At 34.4% G+C, this 24,634-nt stretch overlaps 1 protein-coding gene across 11 annotated transcripts in view; it reads left to right on the top strand.

The window, feature by feature from the left end:
* DOCK7 (dedicator of cytokinesis 7) overlaps nt 1-24,634 on the top strand; it is a 242,973-nt gene that overhangs the window by 213,680 nt on the left and 4,659 nt on the right. For 4 of the 11 annotated variants that reach the window (XM_032648472.1, XM_032648516.1, XM_032648498.1 and 1 more), the window contains 8 exons: nt 1,860-1,991; nt 3,550-3,564; nt 11,734-11,859; nt 13,432-13,521; nt 13,635-13,871; nt 14,226-14,369; nt 15,560-15,666; nt 22,074-22,241. In XM_032648472.1, the coding sequence (XP_032504363.1) occupies nt 1,860-1,991; nt 3,550-3,564; nt 11,734-11,859; nt 13,432-13,521; nt 13,635-13,871; nt 14,226-14,369; nt 15,560-15,666; nt 22,074-22,241 (1,019 nt within the window). Of the gene's footprint in view, nt 1-1,859; nt 2,001-3,549; nt 3,565-11,724; nt 11,860-13,431; nt 13,522-13,634; nt 13,872-14,225; nt 14,370-15,559; nt 15,667-22,073; nt 22,242-24,634 lie in introns of those variants that run through there. The other 7 variants (XM_032648489.1, XM_032648527.1, XM_032648534.1 and 4 more) reach the window with 3 other exon arrangements.

The following is a 24,634-nucleotide window of genomic DNA, read 5'->3' as shown; positions in this document are numbered from 1 at the left end:
GCTATAACTCTAATCCTTGTCCCTCCCCATCTGTATGTGAAGAATTAAAGCAGTCATGTGGATCTGAGATGGGATGTTTGTTGGAGAAGGAAAAAACAGCCAGCCAAATCCCTGCTTACTTTCTTGAACCATGGTGATATAGTCACCTGCTTTCTGTGAGTTTTTTGCTGAGTGTTTAGTATCCCAGCACCAAGGTTTGGGAGACAGTGAGGTTCATGTTAAGGTAAAAGGTAAGCTTGATGTAATATACAGTGTTTCCCACCTTCCCCATTGTACTGCTATTAGGAACTGGTTATTGCTTCTCCTGGCCGTAACCCTCCCCAGAAATATATTGGTTATGGGTATAGATTTAGAAGGCATACAGTCAGAATTCAGATCCTGGCTCTGCTACCTTAGTAGTTAAATCACTTCAGGCACAAGTTACTCAACCTACCAGTGCCTCACTTTTCTTAACCGTTAAATGCATCTAATAATAGTACCTACTTCAAGGAATGTTATCAGGGTTAAATGAGTTAACCTATGTAAAGTGCTTATCACAGTGCCTGGCTCCAAGTAAGTTTTAATGTGTTTGCTATTATCATCTTCTCATCATTATTGGCACTTAGAAGCAATTCATTTAATAATGATTCTGAGACTCAAAGAACGTTAGGCATTGGTCCACTTTAAAATTTCTTGTTTTTGAGGACCTTGATTGTCCTGATTCCTACCCCGGATCTCTGTTCCTTGAGTTTCAATTTAAGTGATCTGAACTAGCAGGGAAAAAAAGTTTTTTGGTATTAATGGAATATTTTAATAAATATACATTCTGTGTGTATATGTGTTTAATTTTAATAATTCACAGCAGTGAATTTAGATTGGGGTACAGTGGCCTATATTACAGAAGCCTATATTTTGCAAGAGCATATAATTGTGAATTTCATTCTTTTTCAATTAATCTATTTAATATTAAGTAAAATAATTACTGGGCATTTTAGTTACACTAAATATACTTTGCTATTACAGCTACATGTTGCTTAAATATACTCCTGTGAACTGACTAGAAAATATGAGAACCATAGGTTTTCCCTGGGAAAATAATGTTTGCTGATGTGTGAGGCAGTGGGAACTCAGTGGCTCTTAGAAAATACCTCTCCTTCCTTTACTACAGCCATCAATCCATTACTAAAGACAAGAGAGTGGGTAGCAGTGTAAACACATTTTGTCCCTTACTCTGATTATAACCAGAGCAACCCTTAGCCACCTACTGACCAGCTATCCCCTACTTGAATAAAATCTGGTGGTTCAGAACCTTCTTATGTTTTGTTAAAAATCAGAGATTTTTCCATAGGAGAGTTCCAATAAGATTTCCTGTGTCAATTTAATATTTTGGAAAAGTTAATAATTTTAGTGTCCTAGGAGGCCACAGGTTATCTGATATTTGCGTATCTGTGACCAATGTAATAATTGGGTTTCTTTTATTCCTCTGCTCAGAATTAGTTTCTGCAAAAGTTTATGTGCGTATATGAGGACACACACATACACACATTTATTTTAGTTAAGTAATTACTGGGTAGATAAAAGCAAAATGTCCAATTCAAATTATATAGAAATATAAATATGCATATATTATGTGTGTGTATTTTAAATGCACAGACACAAACACACATGCATCCATATCCATTCATCTATCTAGAAGAGATAATATTAAATTGTGCAAAATTATTTTATTAGGCCTTAATCAAATAAAAAATTAGTAGTGTTTGTTTTTATGTCCTATTGGAAAACAGTAGTATTGTCTTAGTAGAAATATTGTGAGTTCATAAATTGTAATTCACTTTCTTATTGATGTAAAAGAAAGCAATATCTTATTATTCTTATAGGCTGGCATGTATGAAGCAGTTAACGAGGTTTACAAAGTACTTATTCCTATTCATGAAGCTAATCGGGATGCAAAGAAACTATCCACGATTCATGGTAAACTTCAAGAAGCATTCAGCAAAATTGTTCATCAGGTAATGATTGTACTTTCTAGCTTCAGTATAAATGGAGAAAACTGTCTACAAGCATTAGTGTTGCTTTGTACTAATGTCAAACTAGATGTCATGAAATGACCATTTTAATGAGGTTAAAAATGAACAGTGTCAAAATGATGGTTCATGGCCAAAAGCAAGACTCATTAACAAAACTGAATTTACCTAAAGTAGATTATGATCATCATAACCTTTCCACATAGCTTCTCTTTTTTTCCTTCACTTTTTTTGAATTATTACTAGTTGCTAAATTTTTTTTAAATTGTGAGTTATTTTCTGTTTCACAGTGTGGGTTATAGTTATGAATCTGATTTTTAAGTTGATTTCTATTCATTTGCTGCCATAAAAGTTGTTATGTTTAACCTTTTATTAAATGATGTGAAAGTTTAATAAACTCCTAATATTTTTAATGATTTCAACTGAACTTTTAACCGTTTTTCCCATATATTTTTATTCAATCATCCTTTGACATATTTCTAATATGAAAATAATGTTTAGTGAAAATAATGAATAAATGGTTGTCATGTTTATTCAGTTATAATAGTATGACTTCAGTACTTGTTTATAGTTCATGGAATCCATATATTATCACTAAAATTAAAATTAAAATAAACTTGGTTTAGAAATGAGGTAGACTACCAGCAGTTGATTTCCCTGAAGCTGAGTCACTGGCTCCATTGAAATGCTCTGAAGTATCCTGTCGAGGCTCCTCTTTCTCCACTTTTCTCTTCCCTTCCCTGTGCTACCCATGCTGTTGTCTGCTACTGCCATCATCAAAGAAGGAAGTGGAGTACTGGTTTTCCACTTTTTCGTTCGGTATTAGTCCTACTTTATTGTCTGTCAACTTGACCTCCTCTTTCTTGCCATGGACTAAGCTGTTCTGGATGAATTGATATAATCTGAAAAATTTTAAGTCTTAAATAGGGCCACTATACTGTTAAGCCAGAATTTTATTATTGTTTACTAAAATGTTGAAGTTGCAAAAGATCATTAGGATTCTTGATCACAACAGTTGGGTCTTTTTATAATCAGTTGTACATATACTGTTAAGGAAATCTCATCCCAGCTTCCAGAGCTATAAATTGCAAATTACACATCAGGTCTGGAACATCTAGAGCTAGTAGCTTCCAAGAAACTTTCATCTATTTGTATCAAAGACATTTGAGTGAAATTTCAATGTCTATTCCAATTTACCTGCGATACTTCAGTGAAGTGCAGCTCACATTAGTTAGTGATCTAATTTAGACACAAATGAAACAAGTAGTTGGCTTTCTTTCCCCCAAATTTGTACTTTTCACTTATTAAAGTTTTAAAAGGTGAAATTTTAGCTTCTAGGTTTTGAACAAGGAATTTATAATATTATCACAGGTCTTAAGTGAAGGAATATGGTGTTTAAAGTACCCTGGTGTTTTCTATACGAAGAAGAATTTATGGTATATGGTGCCTTACACTACTGAACTTCCTTTGGCTTTTTTTTGTTCTTTTTAAACAGTTTTTTTTTTTTTATGACTTTGCCCTTTTTTTACTTTTTATTATACAGAGTACTGGCTGGGAGGTAGGTAATGTTTTAGTTAGTTAAAGACACTAATAGATTGATTTGATCAGATTTCTTATGCCAATGCTTTGCCCACATGTGCTAGCTGTGGGCGTTCTGTTGCTGTCTGCTGTCAACTGAATTCATTAACCAAAGAAATTTTGTTAAAATACTGTAAGTTATGTTAAGAAATTTATTATTAAGAGGTTGTAGGCAGTGCATGGAAATCCATATGTTACACTAATGAGATTCTTTGGTAAATGAGCCACTTTGTCATCACTTAGTTTGTTTTTATCCTTTGAAGCATTTTCTTTCATCAACATTTACACACAAATTTCTTTTTTTAACCATATTGTTTTACCTCATTTTGCAGAGGTCGATTTATATGTTATTGCTCAGAGGTGTAAATAAAAAATATTTCATCTGATCTAAGATGCCATCAATTATAAGACATCCCATTATTTTCCATGCCTTTAAGAAACAAAGAAAAAAGATACCCTGTGTATTAAACTACAACATCCTATCAGTTGAAAGATGAATGCCAACTACAGAGATACTAAAATATGGGCCAGAAATGTGCATCTTAGAATTGATGAAAGAATGTGTTAATTTGATCTTGAGTCACTTCACCTTGAGTATAAGCACTACTGAGGAAAGAAATTCACTTTTGTCATTTGAATTTTGTTGGAGGGAGGGATAACGAGATTGAGACAACTGGAAATTTAATTTGACCTCATATTCTGACAATGTTTGATAATTAGTGTTCGATGAAGACTATGTGTGCTTCCTTTTATGGAGTCATTAGGCTCATGAAGTTATATATAAGTTAAATCTTACCTGAAAAGTGCCAGGAAGAATTGATTGCCTTTGTTTTAAATCCTTCTGTAAAGGAAAGAATTCGATAAAATTTTAAATTCTACGAAATAATTTATTTTGATGAGGTATAAAACAAGGTATTAATAAACCAGGTTTATTTAAAGCTAAATATATCTGTAAAGTTTTCTGCTTTGCCTCTCACTTTGTAGCCGGGTTTATGTTGATTAAGCAGCTTAGGCTTTCTCTGTTTGGTTTTGCATTTCAATCCTTGTTTTGAGATCCAACTAGAAACCTTCAGAATAAATGTTACTATTGCATTCTCTTCCATTTCTGAATTAGTTGCCACCTTTCGTTTTTCTTCAGATGAAGCCAGTACAGTTGCATCTACCTTAGTTCTCCAGATTAAATGTGTGTGACCTTATTAATACCTAGTACAGAACCTCTCATTTCTGTGGCTCAATTAAGACTTATATAAAGAGACTTTACATGGTTATCTATGAGTGATAAAGTTCCTTATGGATTTCCTAACATGAAATGGAAGTAGGTGAAAAGTAGATAAAAGAAGATACATTGAAACCTCTGAGCAGTTTATTACTAGTCTGCTTGATGCTAAATCGACCCCTGAAAGGTATAATTTTCACTGGTTATGATATTAATATTCTGTCATCATGTTTATTGCATGGTAAAAGTCGCACAGACTTTATTTTCTTGTTTATATTCTTGTCACTGCCTTTCACTGGACCTTTAGCTTTGTAGCTTCTAAAATTGTTGCACGTTTGTTTTTTGCTTTTCCCTTGTAAAACTTAAATGGATGCTTGCATTTTAAAAATATGTTTGCTACCATTTGCTGCTTATTTGTTTTGAAATTTCCCTAATTAAAATGCTTCTGTTTTCTCTTCTCTCTTGCCCCTGGTTGCTGACCCTACTCCCTACTTTTACTATTGTCTATTGTGGTAAGTTCCTATCTTGTGAATATTTTTCTTTTTGACTCTGGGAAAACTTCAGTAATTTCATTTTTTCTAAAAGCTATGTTTCCTAGCTAATTTCCTAGTATTCTCAAAGAACTCTCACTGGATTGAGATCCAGTAAGGATAACTGATACACTATAGAAAGGCTCTTTGAATTGATACTCCCTCCCTGACTTAGAGGAACGCTATCTGGGCTTATATATTAGCATTGTATTTCATTTTTTACCGTGCTCCTTGATTTGGTACAAATTATTTGAGTTGGCAAAGCTTTTTAGGGCTGTGTGTGTGGGTTTGTGTGTGTGTGTAAAAGATAACTCTAAAACTTGATATTTAGCAATTTGGTCAAGTATTTACCATCCAAAATAACAAATCAGGAACCCTTCTTAAATCACGGTGATCTGCCAATTCCAATATCTTAATGACTGTTTAGTATTTACCTTTATTTTCTCTTCCCAAGCCCATTTATTTTTCTTAAAATAATAGGAAATAGAGCTTCCCTGGTGGCGCAGTGGTTGAGAGTCTGCCTGCCGATGCAGGGGACGCGGGTTCGTGCCCCCGTCCGGGATAGATCCCACATGCCGCGGAGTGGCTGGGCCCGTGAGCCATGGCTGCTGAGCCTGCGCGTCCGGAGCCTGTGCTCCGCAACGGGAGAGGCCACAACAGTGAGAGGCCCGCGTACCGCAAAAAAAAAAAAAAAAAAAAAATAATAATAATAATAATAGGAAATAAAGTATGTTTAATAATTTCTCTTATGATTGCATTTTAAAATTACTTTTAGAAAAAAGAGAAATATTGAATTTCTGTATGGAAACTTACAGCCATTTCATATTTTGTGTCTATATATTTTATTTTAAAAGATACATTTATCCATTTATCAAATAGTGAACAATTTGTATTCAGAAGTAGATTAATGCAAGTTTATATTTTTCAGAACAGTCATTCCCCAACCATTGATAACATAGTCACATAATACTGTCTCCATTTTTTTTCCTTAAAAGATTACAACATATTTCACCATCCTAGGGGAAATATCACCACCCTAGTAGGCATATATTATAGTCTTCAGAAAGGCTTGAGAAGGTGGGCTTAGCTTTTTTAAAATTCTCTCTACTAAGTCACTAAAGAAAAGTGGCGTACCCTAATTTATGAGATTGAAGCATGCAAAATAACTGGATCATAACTCTTGTTGTTGTATTGGATGGACATGAGTATGTCCATATTCATGTCCATCCAATATTTTGGTTTTTATATGCTGAGAAATACTAGCCATAGTTCTGGTGCAGTGGCTTCTGTTGAATTTTTATAAGCCTTAATCTATGCTAAAGCTGCGTGAGATAAATTAACTCATCCAAGCCAGTAAAAGAGCAGAATGAGAAACAGCAAATTTTAATAGGTGATTGGGGAGTGGGGGGCTGAAAGAAGGGCGTGAAAAAAGTTCCAAGAGCATAGTCAAAACAAGTACTTTTACAACAAGTAGTTGAGTGGAAAAATGTGACACTCTAAAGAAGAAACTAGACCAGCGTAGGTATAAAACATCCATGACTGTTTACCTCAGGAAAGGTGAAGAGATGAAGTTAGATATGAAGAATGTTAAAGAAATTAGGGAAAGTGAGAAGAACTTCTCTGTGAGGAGGTACTTTCTGATAGTTGGTGACTCCCTAATAATTGGTATAGACCCGTGACTGAGCGCCTGATGATGCTGTACCACTGGTTAGGTTTGCCCTTTATGTTACTTTTGATGAGAAAAAGATACAGACAGCAAACATTTACTTTGTAGATGATACTGGACATGATTTGTTTTTTTCTGGACTAGAACATATAATGGTTAAAATTGAACTTTTGATAAGAAATGCAGTAGGATATATCAGAAGCATCTATCTGGTAGGTAAACCACCAACCTAATTTTCATACTGCGGTTTACAGGAAGGAGATGCAAACATCCAGTAACAATTACAGTAGAGGACAGTGTTGTAATATAGAGGAAGACAAAATACAGGGAGGGAGATACTCAGTAATTCTCAAACAGTTACTCAAGGAAATTCTCAAAAGTTCTCAAGGAAAGCATCAGAGAAGCGAAAGATGGTTCAGAGATCATACTTATGTTCTAGTGTCTGTATACCAGTACATAGAATATGGGGATTAAATAGCTTAATTAAGAGCTTGGACTCAGGTGTCAGATATATTGGGATTTAACTCTCAGCTCTGCCGCTGACTAGCAGTGTGACCTTGGGCAAGTTACTTTTCCTCATATATAAAAAGAGGGTAAAAAAAATGGTATCTCGTAGTCGTGGTAAGAATTGACATAACTCATGTAAAGTGGATAACCAGTGTCTAGCACATAGTAAGTACTTTAAAAATGTTGGAGATTATTATTTTTATTGTTGTTATATCATCGTCATCATTATTATCATTACTGTTACTTGAAATCTTAACACAATTTAGCTGTGAAATCTAAGAGGTGTTATGTTCCCTGATCGAGATCTGTGATTAAATAAACTGATAAAAGTATATGTTCTTTAAGAAGAATAAATCTAATAGAAGAGAAGGAGATTACCACTGTGTGAAATACTGGTATGCCTATCTGGCAACCAGTTAACTTGAAGGAGGTGTTACCAAGTCCAAGCTCTCTCTGCTTGCCACACAACAGGCCAGTAAATCGGGAGACGAGGTGTTGAGGTAAGGAATAGCGACTTTATTTGGAAAGCTGGCAGACGGAGAAGATGGTGGACCTGTGTCCCCAAAAACCATCTTATCAGGGTCTGGATGCCAGTTTTTTTTATAGAACAGAGATGGGGAGGAGGTGATGAAGTAAAGTGAAAAGGCCATTAGTTTTGCAGAATATCTCCTGGCTTAGCCAGCATCAGGGAGGGCATGTGTTAATTTCTTCTTTTCTGCTGCCGTTCACAGGTGGGCAGGGTCAGATTGTCTCCCTGTGAACTGAACAGAGGCACTTCAGTTTAACATTCATGCAGAGGGTCAGGGTTCCTTGAGGCAGGCCATTATGTATGATTATAATAACAAGAGCAACAAAAAGCAAAGGTTAAAGTAAAAGATCCAACATGGAGTCGGAAGCATAATGGAAAGCTGTGGGTGAAGATGAAAGAAGTTTTAGAAGTGATGTCATTGTGGAAATATACAACTAGCCCAACTGAATGTTTCCTGCTAAATAAAGATAAAACTAGAAAAGACTTAAGATAATTTGTCATAAGCAATTTCACCCACTAGAGACATGGATAGATGCGTAGATGGATTTCCTTGTCTGGGACATAGTTTCATCAAATACAAGACGGTGGACCCAGTAAGTAGAACTGCTAAGGAAGAATAAATTGGAGTGTGGGAATGATGGGAAGTTCAGAAAGAATTCATGACATTAAAGGAAGGTAATGCTAGGAAAATATAGGCTAGATTGTAGGAAAGTGTACTTTTTTTAATTCAAAGGAAAAATGGGTATCATCCTGTGGTCCAAAACTCTGAAGAGGAAATAAGATGAAGTGATGTTTTTCTTGAAGGTACAGCTATATGATTAGTCTTTCATGAACATGATCGAGTCAATGGTTTTACACTAGAGAATTCTTTGTAAGTTGAAAATAAATTTAATCACTGTTCCCTCCCCCACGTCACTACACACACATTCATTTTCAATTCCAGTAACTCCTCTCTGATCTTATCTCTGCTGATCTTCTTCCTTTTGCACACTCTGCTTCAGCCACTCTGGCCACCTTCCTATTCTTCAAACACATGAGGTAGTCTCCTGTCCTAGGACCTTTGCACTGGCTCTTTCCTCTGCCTGGAATGCACTTCCCCCAGAAGATCCACATGAATAACTCTCACACCTCCTTCACATCTTTGCTCAGATGTCACCTTTTTGTGACACCTGCCCTGACCACTCTGTTTTGTTCACTGATTTATCACCAATGTCTAGAACAGTTTGCTGACACATAGTAGGCATTCAGTAAATATATGAATGGATGAATGGTTTCCCTCACATACATTCTGTTTAATGACTTTTTTTCCTTTCCTTCCCTCCCATATCCACTTAGCCATTCTTTAAGTTGTAGAATCCTGCCTGTGTGTCACCTCTTTTGTGACCTGGCTCTAACAAGATTTATCTTTCCTTTCTCAATACACTTTTTATTATAGCATATAACCCTTTGTATTGTAATTATTTGAATACATTTTTTACTCTCTTGGGGAGGTCTTATTTATTTTTATTTTCCTATTCCTGAGGATGAACAGTGGCTAACTCATTATAAGCACTCAATAATTTTTTTTCCTGAACTGAATGTCAGTATGAGAAAGTAAATAAAAAGGGTTTAAAATGGCTGCTCAGTAACTAGTTCAGTTTTAAGTTGCATTAATAAAATTTAAGTCGACATCCAGGGAGGCAGTGAGCCCACTGATCTCTACACTGATCAGATCACATCAGCAATATTGTGTTTATTTTTGGGATACCACACTTTAAAAGGTGGCATTGAAAAACTAATAAAATGAAAACAGCATAGTAATTCCTATCATATGAAGATGATTGAGAACTGGAAAGTCTAAGGGAAACAAGTTCTGATAGCAGTCTTCAAATATTTAAAAGATCATAATATTGAAGATTTAGAATAGGGTTTAAAATTGGAACACTCTGAGGGGGATACAGCCAGAATAACAAATTTTAATATTTGTGATTTTAAAAAAATAAATATGTACATTTATGGCATTTTTGGAAAAAAACAATCGGCATTTTTGGAAAAAAACAATCACAAATTGTTAATTTTCTCAAATGCCTTTTTTATTTTCCAGGTGGTGGGGTCTTCATTTCTTGATTATATCAGAATTTGCTATTATTATATTGTTCCATTGGCTTATTGATGGTTTATAATAAAAATTTTGATTGAATACGTTTCAATCAAATTCAATGAATACATTGAATCTCTAGAGAGATTTCATTTGCTGTAGAAATCAGTTAATATTTATGTCTGTTAAATTTTGAAGCGACTGAAAAAAATTTTTTTTATTAGCAACCTCAAGTTTCTTTAGCTCAAAGACATTTTTATTTAAAACTGTATTTCTTCTGGACAAAAATGTGGCGATATGGGGGCTTCCCTGGTGGCGCAGTGGTTGAGAATCCGCCTGCCGATGCAGGGGACAGGGGTTCGTGCCCCGGTCCGGGAAGATCCCACATGCCACGGAGCGGCTGGGCCTGTGAGCCATGGCCGCTGAGCCTGCGCGTCCGGAGCCTGTGTTCCGCTGCGGGAGAGGCCGCGACAGTGAGAGGCCCGCGTACCGCAAAAAAAAAAAAATGTGGAGATATTTTTAGTCACTGTATTTTTTTTATTATTATTATAAGGCTGGAAAATTGAGGATCAGAATTTTCCATTTTGCTTCATTATCTGTTTCATTTGTAACTTATTTTACATACCCTTTTGCCTTTGCAATAAGAAGTCAGTATAGGAAAAATAAGTATCAGACTTACTAGGCTTAAAGAGAATTCAGAGGTATATAAACACTCACGTATGGCTGTGTATATAGGCGCTACCCCAAAATCCTTCTGAAACATCTTTGTATCTAAATTGTAAGAATTGCATAGAAAGCTTCCAAGTATTTTGTCTTTATTGAGGGAATTTGTTTTCAAATGTGCTGTGTAAGAGTTCAGGTGACCTTAGTGTACATTGTACTTGGGATGAATGTGTGGTTAATGTATGCAGTGGGTGGTTTGGGGACTTTAGAAAACCAACTCTTCTCAAATTTTTTTTCTTTTTATCTTTCATTTATACATTTTTTCCTTTCTATTCCATTTTTAGTTACTCTTCCACATATCAATATTTTTATCAGCAGAGGGATACTAATTGTAAATATTTTGCTTCAGTGCTTCTGGATGGTCGTGACATTTACTGACTGTCTGCTCTGTGCCAGGTGCTATACTTGGCTCCTAACTTTTACGATCTCATTTAATATATGTAAAGAGATAATATAAAGGCTAATGGAAACTAAAAATATTATTGTTGTTTTTAAATTTAACTTTAGTATGCTCTAATTTCAGGAAAATTAGAATAGTTTGTTTTATACCAAGCAACTTTTCTTGCAATAAGGAAAATGAGTTAATTTATCTCAATTGTATGGACATAAAAAAAAAAATAGACCTATGTGAGGACATCACTTGGTACAGTCCCTGAAAAACATATGCCATATATGATTTGGTAAAAGCCCTAATTGCACAATGTTATTTGTTAGAAATAATGAAAAAAAGAAAGATTACTTTGTTTTACTTTCATTTGAAAAATAATAAAATACTGTAGTTTTGAATTAAAACTTTTGCAATGTGTTGAGAATTTTGTACCATAGCAATCTAAACAAAATGTGTAAAACAAAAAGACTTTGTATTAAAGTTTCTTTATTTTCCTACACCTAGGATGGTAAGCGGATGTTTGGCACCTATTTTCGTGTTGGTTTTTATGGAACCAAGTTCGGGGATTTGGATGAACAGGAATTTGTTTACAAGGAGCCTGCGATAACCAAACTTGCAGAGATATCTCACAGATTGGAGGTGAATGCTGTGGCGGTTCACAAAATGTCATCTTTAATTTGTATTTTCTGTGGTGAATAGACTTTCAGATCCAGATCTAATCATTTAATAAGCCAGATCCTGCCAAATAAACTACTCCTTTAGAATTAGGATTTTTGATAGGTGCAGTAATAGTCTTTTGAATTTTTCAAATCTTTTATGGCAACAGTAAAATAATATTATTAACTTGATTTTTTTGAGGGTCTATTTTCACACATATTTTAGAAATCCTATATCTTTCAGAATTACTGTGATTTGTGGAGAAATGTATAGTATTATCCACATTTTGAAAAAGGTATAAGGTATTAATAAGCATGGAACTAGAATTAGAACCCCAAGGTATTTCTGACCCAAGTGCATTATCTTTTTGGCATAACTGATACCCAGTGAGATAATCTTTAGAACTTAAAAGCTTGAAATTATACTTTAAAAACACTGCTTAGAATCCCTTAACCTTTATGCAGCTACTTAATTTTCACAATAAATAATTAATTTTAATGTTTATGAAACTAACCAATCTTTTCTGCTATAGTTATCCTTTCCAACTTTTCTCTGTTCTTGGTTCTCCAAGTGTGGTCCATGGACAGAATCTTTACTGACATCACCTGGGAGATTGTTTGAAATGCAGAATCTCAGACCTTACCCCAGACCATCTGAATCAAAATCTGCATTTTAACAAGATCCCCAGATTATTTGTATAGACATAAGAGTTTGAGAAGTAGTGCTCTAGGCTAGTTTTTATTCTCAGCTGATGTTAATTTCTCAATGTTGTATTCTTATTGGTGATTTCACAGGGCTCAACTTCCATAAATTGGTTTAAGCTGGACTTTTTGTTTTTCAAGAGCCTATTAAGTAAGTCTTGGGAAATATTGAGACAGTATTTCCCAAACTTACTCAGTCATAAAAATTATCTTAGAGGGAGGAGTGGCTGTTCTCCTTTGAGGATTGAGATTTAATTTTTCCTTTTGAATAGCTCCATCCCTTGCCCATGCTGCTACTCAGTGTCATACGGAAAAGTCAGTACATTCTTGACCCAGGGTTACCTTTTCAAAATCTGAAATTTTACAAAACTTCAACAAGTCAATGCTTTTATTTGAACATTCTGGAACATTACATTAATAATTCAGAAAAATGAATGGTTGCTCATTGACTGCAAGAAATTAGGCTACATCAAGCTCAATAAAAGTTAATATCCTATACATCAAGTATAATGAATTTCTTTTGTCTCTGCTTTCTATTCCCTTTTTGGTTTTTTTTGAGGACCTCTTGTGGAATCCTGTATTTTCAGTGGTGAATTTTTTTTTTTTTGTATTTTGTGTTATTTAAAATGAGTAAATGGGAATAATATCAAATAAGTATGGACTAAGGCCATGCTAATTTGATAGACTAAATTTAACTTTTGTGAATGCAAATAATTATTATTTTGTAATTATTGACATGGTTGTACAAGAACTTACTAAATGGCCTGATTTTGCTCAGGAGTCTCCCTCAGAGACCTCCTCTGTTTTCTACTACTGTTAACTTCATGTGAAAGATTTCTTTTTCTTATTTTAGGGATTTTATGGAGAAAGATTTGGAGAGGATGTGGTTGAAGTAATCAAGGATTCTAATCCTGTAGACAAGTGTAAATTAGATCCTAACAAGGTATGGTTGATTAGACTGTAATGACACATAGGTATATCCTTGAGACTGATTTTTTTTGGGAAGGACTGAATGATGATTTCACAGTGAAAATGAAGAACTTTTTCCTTTCCCAGGCATATATTCAGATTACCTACGTGGAGCCATACTTTGACACATATGAGATGAAGGACAGAATCACATATTTTGACAAAAATTATAATCTTCGTCGTTTCATGTACTGTACACCCTTCACTTTAGATGGTCGTGCCCATGGGGAACTTCATGAACAATTCAAACGGAAGACCATTCTGACTACTTCTCATGCCTTTCCTTACATTAAGACAAGGGTTAATGTCACTCACAAAGAGGAGGTAGGTCTCCGAATAGGGAAATAGAATTAGTGGAGCAAATACATTGGAGTCATGTGAAAACAATGTGGATATAGCATTGTGTATCATTCCTCACGTGGTAACATACTAGAACTTTACCCATTTTTAAGTCATTAATTTTCAGCTTCTTTTCTAAGTCCCTAATTCACCCTTCGCTTATGCTTTAAAAGGTTGATTTTTTAATTTTTTATTTAGTGATCCAAATTTTGGAATTTTATTATTAGATAATAGTTTACAATTGGTCACCACTTTTTTCTTATTTTAATTGATTGTGTATAAAGCTCACTAAATATTTTTCAATCAATACACTGACCTAATAGATGTTATTTGACCCAGATCATCTTAACACCAATTGAAGTTGCTATTGAAGACATGCAGAAAAAAACGCAGGAGTTGGCATTTGCCACACATCAGGATCCAGCAGACCCCAAAATGCTTCAGATGGTACTCCAGGGATCTGTAGGCACAACAGTGAATCAGGTTGGAGCATTTGCTAATACTGTGCAATTTAAGTTATAAATGGAATTTTGAATGATTTCATTATTATATTTTACAGAGATCACAAGTAAGTGTCAAAGCAAGTGAAAATATGTTAGAAGTAGTTGCAAAAGTTAAACTGAAAAACAAAATTTTTAGTATAATCTCAGTTATTAAAAAATTTTCACACCTGCCTTTTATACTGCCTGTTTTTCTAACTATCTGTTCTGAAACATTCTATTAAGAAGGGATAGATTTCACTCAAAATGGCCTTTCCTTTAAAAGCTTGTACTGAAAGAATGTGATCTAAAAAGAAGGGCTCATTTTCAGAGCTACATGTTACACGCATGTATGTGTATCTACTCTCTTAGATACTCCCTGATGTTATGTTCTCCAGGTCTCCTTCACAGTGAGCTGAGAATAGTAAATAAGTAATGTGAAATCATTTTGAAAATTTGAATAATGTACGTACACAAGATACTGTTGTTTTGTCATATGCAGATTAGAAGCCATCCCCATTATCTCCTTGTAATGGGTTCATTCAGCTTCTTTTGCTGATGATTAGTGAGTAGTCCAAGGTAAGGGAAAATCCAAAAAAGCTTCAAGTAAGATTTCATGTAATATATCTTACCTTTTTTTTGGTTAAAGAAATGAAGCCAAGAAATGCCCTACCAAAACTGAAATGAAGATTTTAAGACCTTTACCTCCTAAAAGAATACGTGATTTGGAGGTTTTACTTCCAAATGACATAACTTACAAAAGATCACCTTTAATTCGCAGTATTAGGAACACATTGGGAATGCTGAGGGAAGCTGTTTTAGTAAAATCAAGTGTCTAATAATCAGTGGACTCACAACTGATTGTCACTAGCCTGACAACTTTTATATCTAGAATAAATTAAAGAATATAAAAAATATAAGGCAGAATACATTAATGAATACAAGAGTCAGTCCTTTAGCTCCTACTCCTTTTCTTTGAAAAATGAACTAATAAGTTAATTGCTGTGGGCAAGAATATAGATTTGACATTAGGAAAAACTAAAAATGTATTGCCAGAATCCATCTCTGAAAAGTTTTAATATAGGCATAGACATATATGTATCAAGCTTAGTGCTAAGAAAAATGGTTTTGGCAAATTCTATCTCTGTGAATATATAAAAAACAAAAACACACTTTTATTTTCTTATTTTACAGGGGCCTTTGGAAGTTGCCCAGGTTTTCCTGTCTGAAATACCCAGTGACCCAAAGCTCTTCAGACATCATAATAAACTGCGACTCTGCTTCAAAGATTTTACTAAAAGGTATTCAAGGTTTCCTACATAAAGATATTCAAATTGAGACTGTCCAATACAGTTTGATGTGAGAGTCTTCAGGGACTATTGAAAAGAGAAACTATAGGAAAATGGTTCACAATGAGAGGTTGTCTGTGTATAACTTACTATGCCTTATGTATGTATATCCCTGCCCCCCAATACTGTGTATAATGCCATGTTTTAAATTTTAAAGATTAGAAAAGCCTAGACTCAGGAAATTTTTTCAACTTGAACCTATTATTAGTTTAACATTTAACTTGAAAGCTGTTATTTATTGTGAACATTGAATGTGAGAGTTTCTGTTTCCTTTCCCTCAGAAAATATACAAGCAGCAAACTTGGAAGCAAAAAATTTACGTTCACGTCTTATCCTTATCATTTTATGTCTCTTTTCCAGGTCACTTAATCATTATGATCCTCAGTTTTCTAATGTATGAAGTAAGGATAATAATATTTACCTCATACAGGGAGGTTGTGCAAATTAGGTGAAATAATCCATGGTGTCAGGGTCCCCAGGAACACCCCCAGTTTTGATGATTTGCTAGGAGGACTCACAGGACTCAGCATGTAGTTGTAGACCTGGTTATGATTTTTTACAGTAAAAGAGTGCAAAGTAAGATCAGCAAAGGGAAAAGGCACAGGGGGTGAAGTCTAGAGGAAACCAGGTATAGGCTTCAAAGGGTCCTCTCCCAGTGCAGCCACATAGGAGGTGCTAATTGTTCCAGCAAAGAGTGGTGGCAGCATATGTGAAATGTTGTTTACCGGGGAAGGTCAATAGAGACTCAAGTGCCAACCAGTATTTTTATTGGAGGCTGGTCATGTAAGCACCTTTTCCCTGACAGGTACCAAAATTCCAGACTCCCAAAAGGAAAGCAGGTGTTTAGCAGAAACTATAGTGTTTGTATAAATAGTTCAGGCACAGTGAGCCACTCTTATCTTCTGGGTATGATAGGAACCCTTCCCAAATCCAAATTCCCAGACAGTAACCAAGGGCCAGCCTTGCAAATAGGACCTAAGGATAGCAGGCTCAGGCCTGCTGTTAACTCTTTTCTTCACAAATAATACTTGGCATGTAATAAATAGGTATTCAGTAAATGCTAAATTTTGAAACAATAGGGGAAAATAGTCATCAACTTGATACTGATTCCTGCTTTACTAACACTATGAGCACAAAAGAGGGAATGATAATTTACTTGATGATGTCAGGGAAGATTTCACACAGGAATTAACATTATATATGGACCCTGAAGGATGAATATTAGTTTTTCAGGCAGAAAAGAGGGAGAAGGGTATACTAAAAACAAACAAACAAAAAACCCAGCATGAGCAAAGTTCAGAATCTGTTCTGAGAAAGATGAATAGCTTAGTGAAGCTGGAACTGTGCAATCTATGAAAACAAGTAGTCAAACACTGGGAAAGTAGGTTGGAATTAGATTGTAAGGGCCTTGTGTACCATTAAGTAAATGACTTGTCACTTAACAAAGCAGCATCAGAACCATAGTCAGAATCCAGTCTTTGACTCCCTATTATGGTTTCTCTTATCAAATTATGAACTATGGTTTCCCTTATCAAATCATTCATTGAAAGGGTTTATTGGGGTAGACAGAATTTTACTTTATTATATCAGTTTTGTCATCAGGAAAATATGAGGCATGCTAACTTGTTCAAGTCTCTTGAGACAGTATTTTCCTTATCCTCACTGCAATACCTGTCATGAATTTCTGTCAGTTTCTCCTGCGTGAACATGGTAAATGTCTTTTAAAAACTTCAGATAGCTTCATTGGAAGTCTGGGATTTTATAATCTGATTATTGAGCTAGACAACCTTATAGGTTTGGTTATAGGAAACATAGCTCCTAATGTATGGTATAGATGAGCTGCCACAGTAAAAGAAAGAAAGCTGCTTTGTACTTGTAGAATTGACTAACTTCTATTGGGACTGACATATACACACTACTGTATATAAAACAGATAACTAATGAGGACCTACTCTATAGCACAAAGAACTCTACTCAATACTCTGTAATGGCCTATATGGGAAAAGAATCTAAAAAAGAGTTGATATATGTATATGAATAACTGATTCCCTTTGCTGTACACCTGAAACTAACACAGCATTGTAAATCAACTATACTCCAATAAAAATTTTTAAAAAATTGATTTCTAACATTAATTTTATTATTTGGGAGGTTTCACATAAGAACCAAAATATCCCTGCTGTGCTTGTGAGCCAAGACGATCTTGAAACGATACATACTTCTTTAGGTCATAGACATTTAATAATAGATGCTTATTTTCTTGCTATTATTTTGGAATTTTTACCATGACTACGATTCTAAAACAAATGTCCTCCTCTTTGTGTATATTTAGTATAGGGTAATGAAGTCCTATAGTCTGCAGGTCTCCTTAAGGGTTACCACAGAGAAGGTTTTCTCCTTTTAAGTTACAAAAAGGAAAAAAACAAAACAAACTACATGATATAAACCTTACAAGTCATAGCCAATACTGCCTTTTTAATTTTTGTGTGTATATATTTTTATGCCAATATGCATATATATTTTACCATAGTTCAGTTATAATATACATATTATCTTAAATTCTTATTTTTCAATTAAAGTTAAAACTGTTATTCTAATAGTTATATTATCTCATCAAATGTCTGAATTTATGTTGAATTTAAGGGTGGTATAGTTAACAAATGTATCATTTTTCTTTTGTTGAGTTAAAATATTAAGCATGAGATGACTGAGCCAAAGTACATAAACATTTTTATTGGCCCCTCATATGTAGTCTATTCCAAAAAGGTTCTAAATATTAACAGTGCCAAGAATGCAAGTGTACTAGTCACAGTACCCCTTACTTTAAGTAATGCCATTTAAATAGGGTGTCTCTTGTTAATCAGTTTAAATGGTACTTCAGTTTGCATTCTTTTATTCCTAAAAACAATAAACACTTTTTCTTGCATTTACTCTTTATATTTTGGGGCTTATCATTTAAAACTTGTTTTCATTAAATCTTGAGTAGATTCAAAATAGTATTTATAGCATTTGCTATTAAAGAATAGGGAGAAAAAAGTCATGTACCTGCCACCCAGCTTTTAAGAAATAGAGCATTATCATTGCTTTGAGATCCCTCCTCACATGCCCTTTTCTGATATTATCACCCTCCCTTCCTTCAGAGGTAACCACTACATGAATTTCATATTTGTCATTTTCCTTATTGTTTTCATAGTTTTATCATAAATGAATATATCCCTATTACACTATTTAGTTTTGCATGTTTTTTTAACTTTATATAAATGGAGTGTACATATTCTTCTGTGACTTGCTATTTTTAATGTTTGTGAGATATTGCTGTAATAAATGTTGCTTTATTTATTTTATATGTTTCATTGAATGGATGTGCCATGATTTATTCATTCTTCTGTGGATGGATATCTTGGCTGTCTCCTGGTTTTTGGTTTTTGTTGTTTTTTAGTTACAAAGAATACTATTCAAATATTTCTTTACCTACTTCTGGAGGTACAAGAGATAGCCTAGGGCTTATATACCTAAGAGTAGTGTTGTTGGTTCATAGGTTCTACTTCAACCAGATAATGTCACATCTTTTTCCAAAGTGTGAAGCCAGATTTACATTCTCACCGGTAGTGTTTGAGAGAGTTCTTATTGCTATGTAACCTCACCAATATTTGATATTGTCTGACAGTTTCTTACCAATCTTGTGGGTGTGAAATGATTATGTGATTATGGATTAAATTTGCATTTCCCTGATTACCAGTGAGGTTGGACATCTTGTCATGTGCAAGATGTAAAGTTATATGTTCAAGTTATTTTTTTTTGTTTTTTTTGCCATTTCCTATTGGATTCTTTTCCTTACGGATTTCTAAGAGTATTTACATATTCTTGGATATGTAATGCTTTATCATTTGTAAATATCATAGACACCTTCTCTGAATTTGGGGCTTGGCACCTTTTTTTTAATAAACAGAAGTTGTTAACTTTAATATAGTTAAATAATTCAGTCTTTTCTGTTATGACTATTGCTTCTTGTGTCTTAAGAAATTTTTTACCTGACGTCAGAGTAACATTCTATGTTGACTTCTAAAAAGTCAATATAATGGTATCTCTAAAATTCAATATAGCCTAAACAAAAGGGCAAGAAGGCAAAAAAGGCCTTTTTACTTTTTAAAAATATCTGCTTAAATTTGATTTTTGTATATGGTTCAAGGAAGGGATCAGTTTGATTTTCGTCTGTACTGGTAACTGAATATGATGTAAGATAGGGGTCAGATTTCTGTTCCCATATGGATGTGCAGTTGACCCAGCACCACTTATTTCAAAGATTACCCTTTCTCCACTGCTTTGCACTATTACACATCAAGTGCTCACTTTGTGTGCATCTGTTTCTAGGATCTTTGTTTTCTTCCACTGTTTACTTATCTCTTCTTGAACTAATATTATGGTGTTTTAATTACTGCAGCTTTATAATAAACTTCCATATCTGATAGAGCAGTTCCTCTCATTTTGTTCAAGGACTACTTTTGGCCCTTTTCCTTTTGATATAAATTTCAAATTTTAGAATCAATATATCTCTCCCTCTACCCCACCCCAAATAATAACCTGAATCTGAATCTATAGATCAACTGGAAGAGAATTGACTCTTCCAGTCCATGAATACGGTATACTTCTCCGTTTACTTAGATCTTCTGAATATTTTTTTTTTAATTTTTTTGTAGAGGCCTTATGTATCTTTTGACTTATTCTTTGGTATTTAATATTTTTATACTTTTGTTAATGGTATCTTTTAAAATTATATTTTGTTTGCTGGCATACAGAAATGTAGTTGAATTTTATATGCTTTACATGAGAATACTGCCAAATTCACTTGTTTATTCTAATAATTTGTCTGTAGAATCTCTTTCTTACAGTAATGTTTAGGACCTCCATTACTGTGTTGAATGGGGATAGTGATAGAGGGCATCATTTTCTTGTTTCTGATCTAAAAGAAATTTTTTCGGCATTGAGTATAATGTTTTCTTCATGTTTTTGTAGATATTTTTAATTAGGTGAAAGAAGTTCCTACCTGTTTGTAGTTATGCTAAAAGTTTATCATGACAAATTTTAAAATTTTATCAGGTGGGTTGTATGTGGGGAGTAGGGATGTAATATGGTGTTAGAACAGTTTCATAGTATTTTGTTTGGGAGTTTTGCAACTGTTTTCATGGGTGAGATTGAATTACAAGTATTTTCTTATAGCCCCCATTAGGTTTTGGTATCCCAACCTTGAAAAATGAGTTTGAAACTCTTCTCAGGAATAGTTTTTTTTCCCCCTTGTACCCTGGAATAGTTTTTTATATACTCTGGAATAGTTGTGTTACAAAGGGATTATCTGTCCTTAGAATGTTTAGTAGAATTTGCATGTTTATGTTTTCTTTGTGGGTAGATTTGTGATTTGACTGATTTGATGGTTTTAGGATTATTCATATTTTTGTTTAATAAATTTTATTCATATTTTTTGCTTAATGTTTTTGGTAATTGATCTAGAAAAGTAGAATTTCATATTTATTTGCATTAAATTGTACATAATATTCTCTGTGCCTTTATAAACTTATGCTATATTTGACTTTATGTCCCGTTTTTTATTTCTAGAAGAGGATACTTGGCCTTTTCTCATTTATTCTTGCCAGAGCTTAGTCTATTTTTTTAGATTTTTCTGACAACCAACTTTTGCATTTTTGAGTATAGAGCTATCATACTTTAAAATTTTATTCCCTTCCTTATACTTTGAGTTTATTCTGTTCTTTTTAAGTTGCTTGTTAGCTCTTCAGTTTTAGTCTTCTTTCCTTAATATAAGCATTTAAGGCTATATGTTTTCCTCTGAGTATCACTCTAGCTGCATTCTACAAGTATTGATATGTATACTTTTTTAAAAACACGCTTTTTCCATTTATCTATTGGAGTCCAGATATTTTTTCTTAAATATCTGAATAAGTTGGATAAAAGATATTATCAGATCTATTCAGTTGTTAAGAAACATTTATTTGAATAAAGGCAAACCACTGTACGAGATGCCATTGTTGCTACATAAATGAGTACGGTTACATCCCTTAAAGAACTTTTAGTCTAGTGGTGATATGTGGGGGAAAAAAGGGTGTCAGATTTAATATTAAAGTATATATAATTTTCAATTGTGAAAACTGGAAGCGGATGTTAGATTTTAAAGAAACTCTGTTGATCATCTGTTCCCTGCTTTAAACCTAATTGCAAGAGAGGATGTTTTACATACAACGGAAAACCTCAATGTCCTTGTCATGGTGAATATATATATATATATATATATATGCATGCCCTAAAAGTATGCCAGAAGAACTCTTTTGATAACACACTGTTTTTCCTAGGTGTGAGGATGCCTTAAGAAAAAATAAGAGCTTAATTGGGCCAGATCAAAAGGAGTATCAAAGGGAACTGGAGAGAAACTATCATCGCCTTAAAGAGGCCCTACAGCCTCTGATAAACAGAAAGATCCCTCAGTTATACAAGGCAGTATTACCTGTTACCTGCCACAGGTATGCTTGTTTTTTCTATTACTTTGGATATCTTCAGAAAAATGAAATCTGCTTTAACTATTTAAAAGTGAATTTATTTAACTTTTATTAAATGGTTTCAAATATTGTCTTCTGAAACCTAACAAGTTCAACTTATGTAAGCCTTTCATCATCTATACCTGAATCAGCCTATAAGATAAAAGTCAGTTCTTTCCGTAATAAAGAGAATAATAAAGTTGTTTTAAGAACTCATACAAACCAGGAAACCACACATAAGTCTGGCCTCCTAGAACTGTTCCTTTTAATGTCCTGTCACACTTTCTGGTATTTCTATGAGAGAATTTGCTAGAATATACGTGAAGCCAGGTATTCATTTCCCTTATCCCTGACAGTAAATAGTATAGAGTATGTTCTTCTAGATTTGTATTAAAACATAACCCCACTGAGTATCAAGACGACTTCACTATTTTTCTTCACTTTCTAATTGTGACAAATAAAATTAGAAGTGGAAGCAACCTGGAATTTTCTACAACTGACCATAATTCTACTTGAGCAGATAATTTAATCTTAGATTTCTCCTCTGTAAAATAATACCTTGAAGAGGTTGTTGTGGAAATTAAATGGCATGTGAAGTTCCAAGGACAGTGCTTATCCTTTTAACCCCTGAATTCCAGACAGGGCATGTTAACTGCTAAAAGTAAACTGCCTTCTTTGCATTTTGAAATCCAAATGTACATACATCTATTGAATTGTTGTGGCACCAATATTTTACCACCCTTTTCTTTGAATTATTATGGCAGTGAAGCTATTAAATTTTACTTACCTGATCAATTAATATTTGGAAGGTCCTTGAAGTTGCTTATATAAATGGAATGTAAATGCAAAGTATAATATACTACAGAAGAAAGTTTAACTGGCTATTTGATCAAATGAGAATATTCCCTGTTCTTCAGTGATCTAATATTTGTGTACTTCTAGGCCTCTGAAAATGTATACCAAGTGCCTGCTGTATGTCTTGTCCCCTACAGACCATCTACAGGAACAGGAGATGAGGAGGCCTGTTTTAGATCCTTTCTCTGGCAGAATATATTATATTTTGCTTCCACCATCCTTACAGTGATGCAAGACACCCTGGGTGGTTTCCTCTTGAAATTCTTGATGGGAAGCAACACTAGTTCCCTCCACTTTGGGCTTCCCTTTCAATCTTTTTGGAATTTCTTACTTATTGCTGCTCTACCCACCTCCACCAGTCTTACAGTCATTGGTCAGAGGTCCTGGGATGGGGTGCTGGGTCCCTGAAGTAGTCAGGAAGTCTCCTAATGGTAGTCTCACTTCCATCAAATCTCTCCAGCTCCTTTCAATGGACAATATTGTTCCTATCTGAAGGAAGCTCTCCATTACACCATTACCCTGAGTTTTGCCTTCCTCTCTGATGGTTATTCCTCCAAGCTTTAGTTCTTAATATTTGCAGGCAGTTTTTCGGAATTTAGAAAATCCTTTTCCTTGATGAACACTCTTTTAAGACTGCTATTTTCCAAGAAAAAACCAAGCTTCAAGATTCAAAGCTGAACATGATCTCTTTGTACCTGTCCTCTCCTTTCCTGGAGATTGGAAACCTTAAGAGACTATTAACGTTAATGGCAGGAAAGATAAGCAAAACAAACCAGCTTAAGGAAAAAGGAAAATACATTAAGAAGTATTGAAGAATTATCCTCTTCACTCTTAATTTCTTCAGTACTTAGAAAATAAAATCCCTGTAGAACTTGAACTTTTTATTTTGCTGATTTACAAAATCTGGAATATTATTTTGCAGAAAGCTTAGGAGGTTTTAAGATGGTGGTTCTCACGGTATAATCTGAGACCCATGCAACGGGTCCCTCGGACCTTTTCAGGAGGTTCCTGAGTCAAAACAAATTTTCATATTAATGCCAAATATTTTTTTCATGCTCATTCTCTCACGAGAGTACAGTGGACTTTCCTAGAGACTACGTGCCATGTAAAAGATTGAATGCAGAAGCAGATATTAAGAATCTAGGGGCTTCCCTGGTGGCGCAGTGGTTGAGAGTCCGCCTGCCGATGCAGGGGACACGGGTTCATGCCCCGGTCCGGGAAGATCCCACATGCCGCGGAGCGGCTGGGCCCGTGAGCCATGGCCGCTGAGCCTGCGCGTCTGGAGCCTGTGCTCTGCAACGGGAGAGGCCCGCGTACCAAAAAAAAAAAAAAAAGAATCTAGGCTTTTTAAGCCAGATGTTAAATATGTAAGACTGCCGCTGCCACTCTTCTAAAACTGTTGCAAATTACTTTTAATAAACAGTGCTGTTTACAGTAACATGTAACGGGTTATTTTATAAAATAATTTTAAATGTTCTTAGTTTTAATTTCTAATATGGTAAATATCAATATATAATCCATAA

The sequence above is a fragment of the Phocoena sinus genome, chromosome 1 (genome assembly GCF_008692025.1).
Source record: "Phocoena sinus isolate mPhoSin1 chromosome 1, mPhoSin1.pri, whole genome shotgun sequence".
NCBI classification, from domain to species: domain Eukaryota; kingdom Metazoa; phylum Chordata; class Mammalia; order Artiodactyla; family Phocoenidae; genus Phocoena; species Phocoena sinus.
This window is presented reverse-complemented; position numbering and strand designations above follow the sequence as displayed.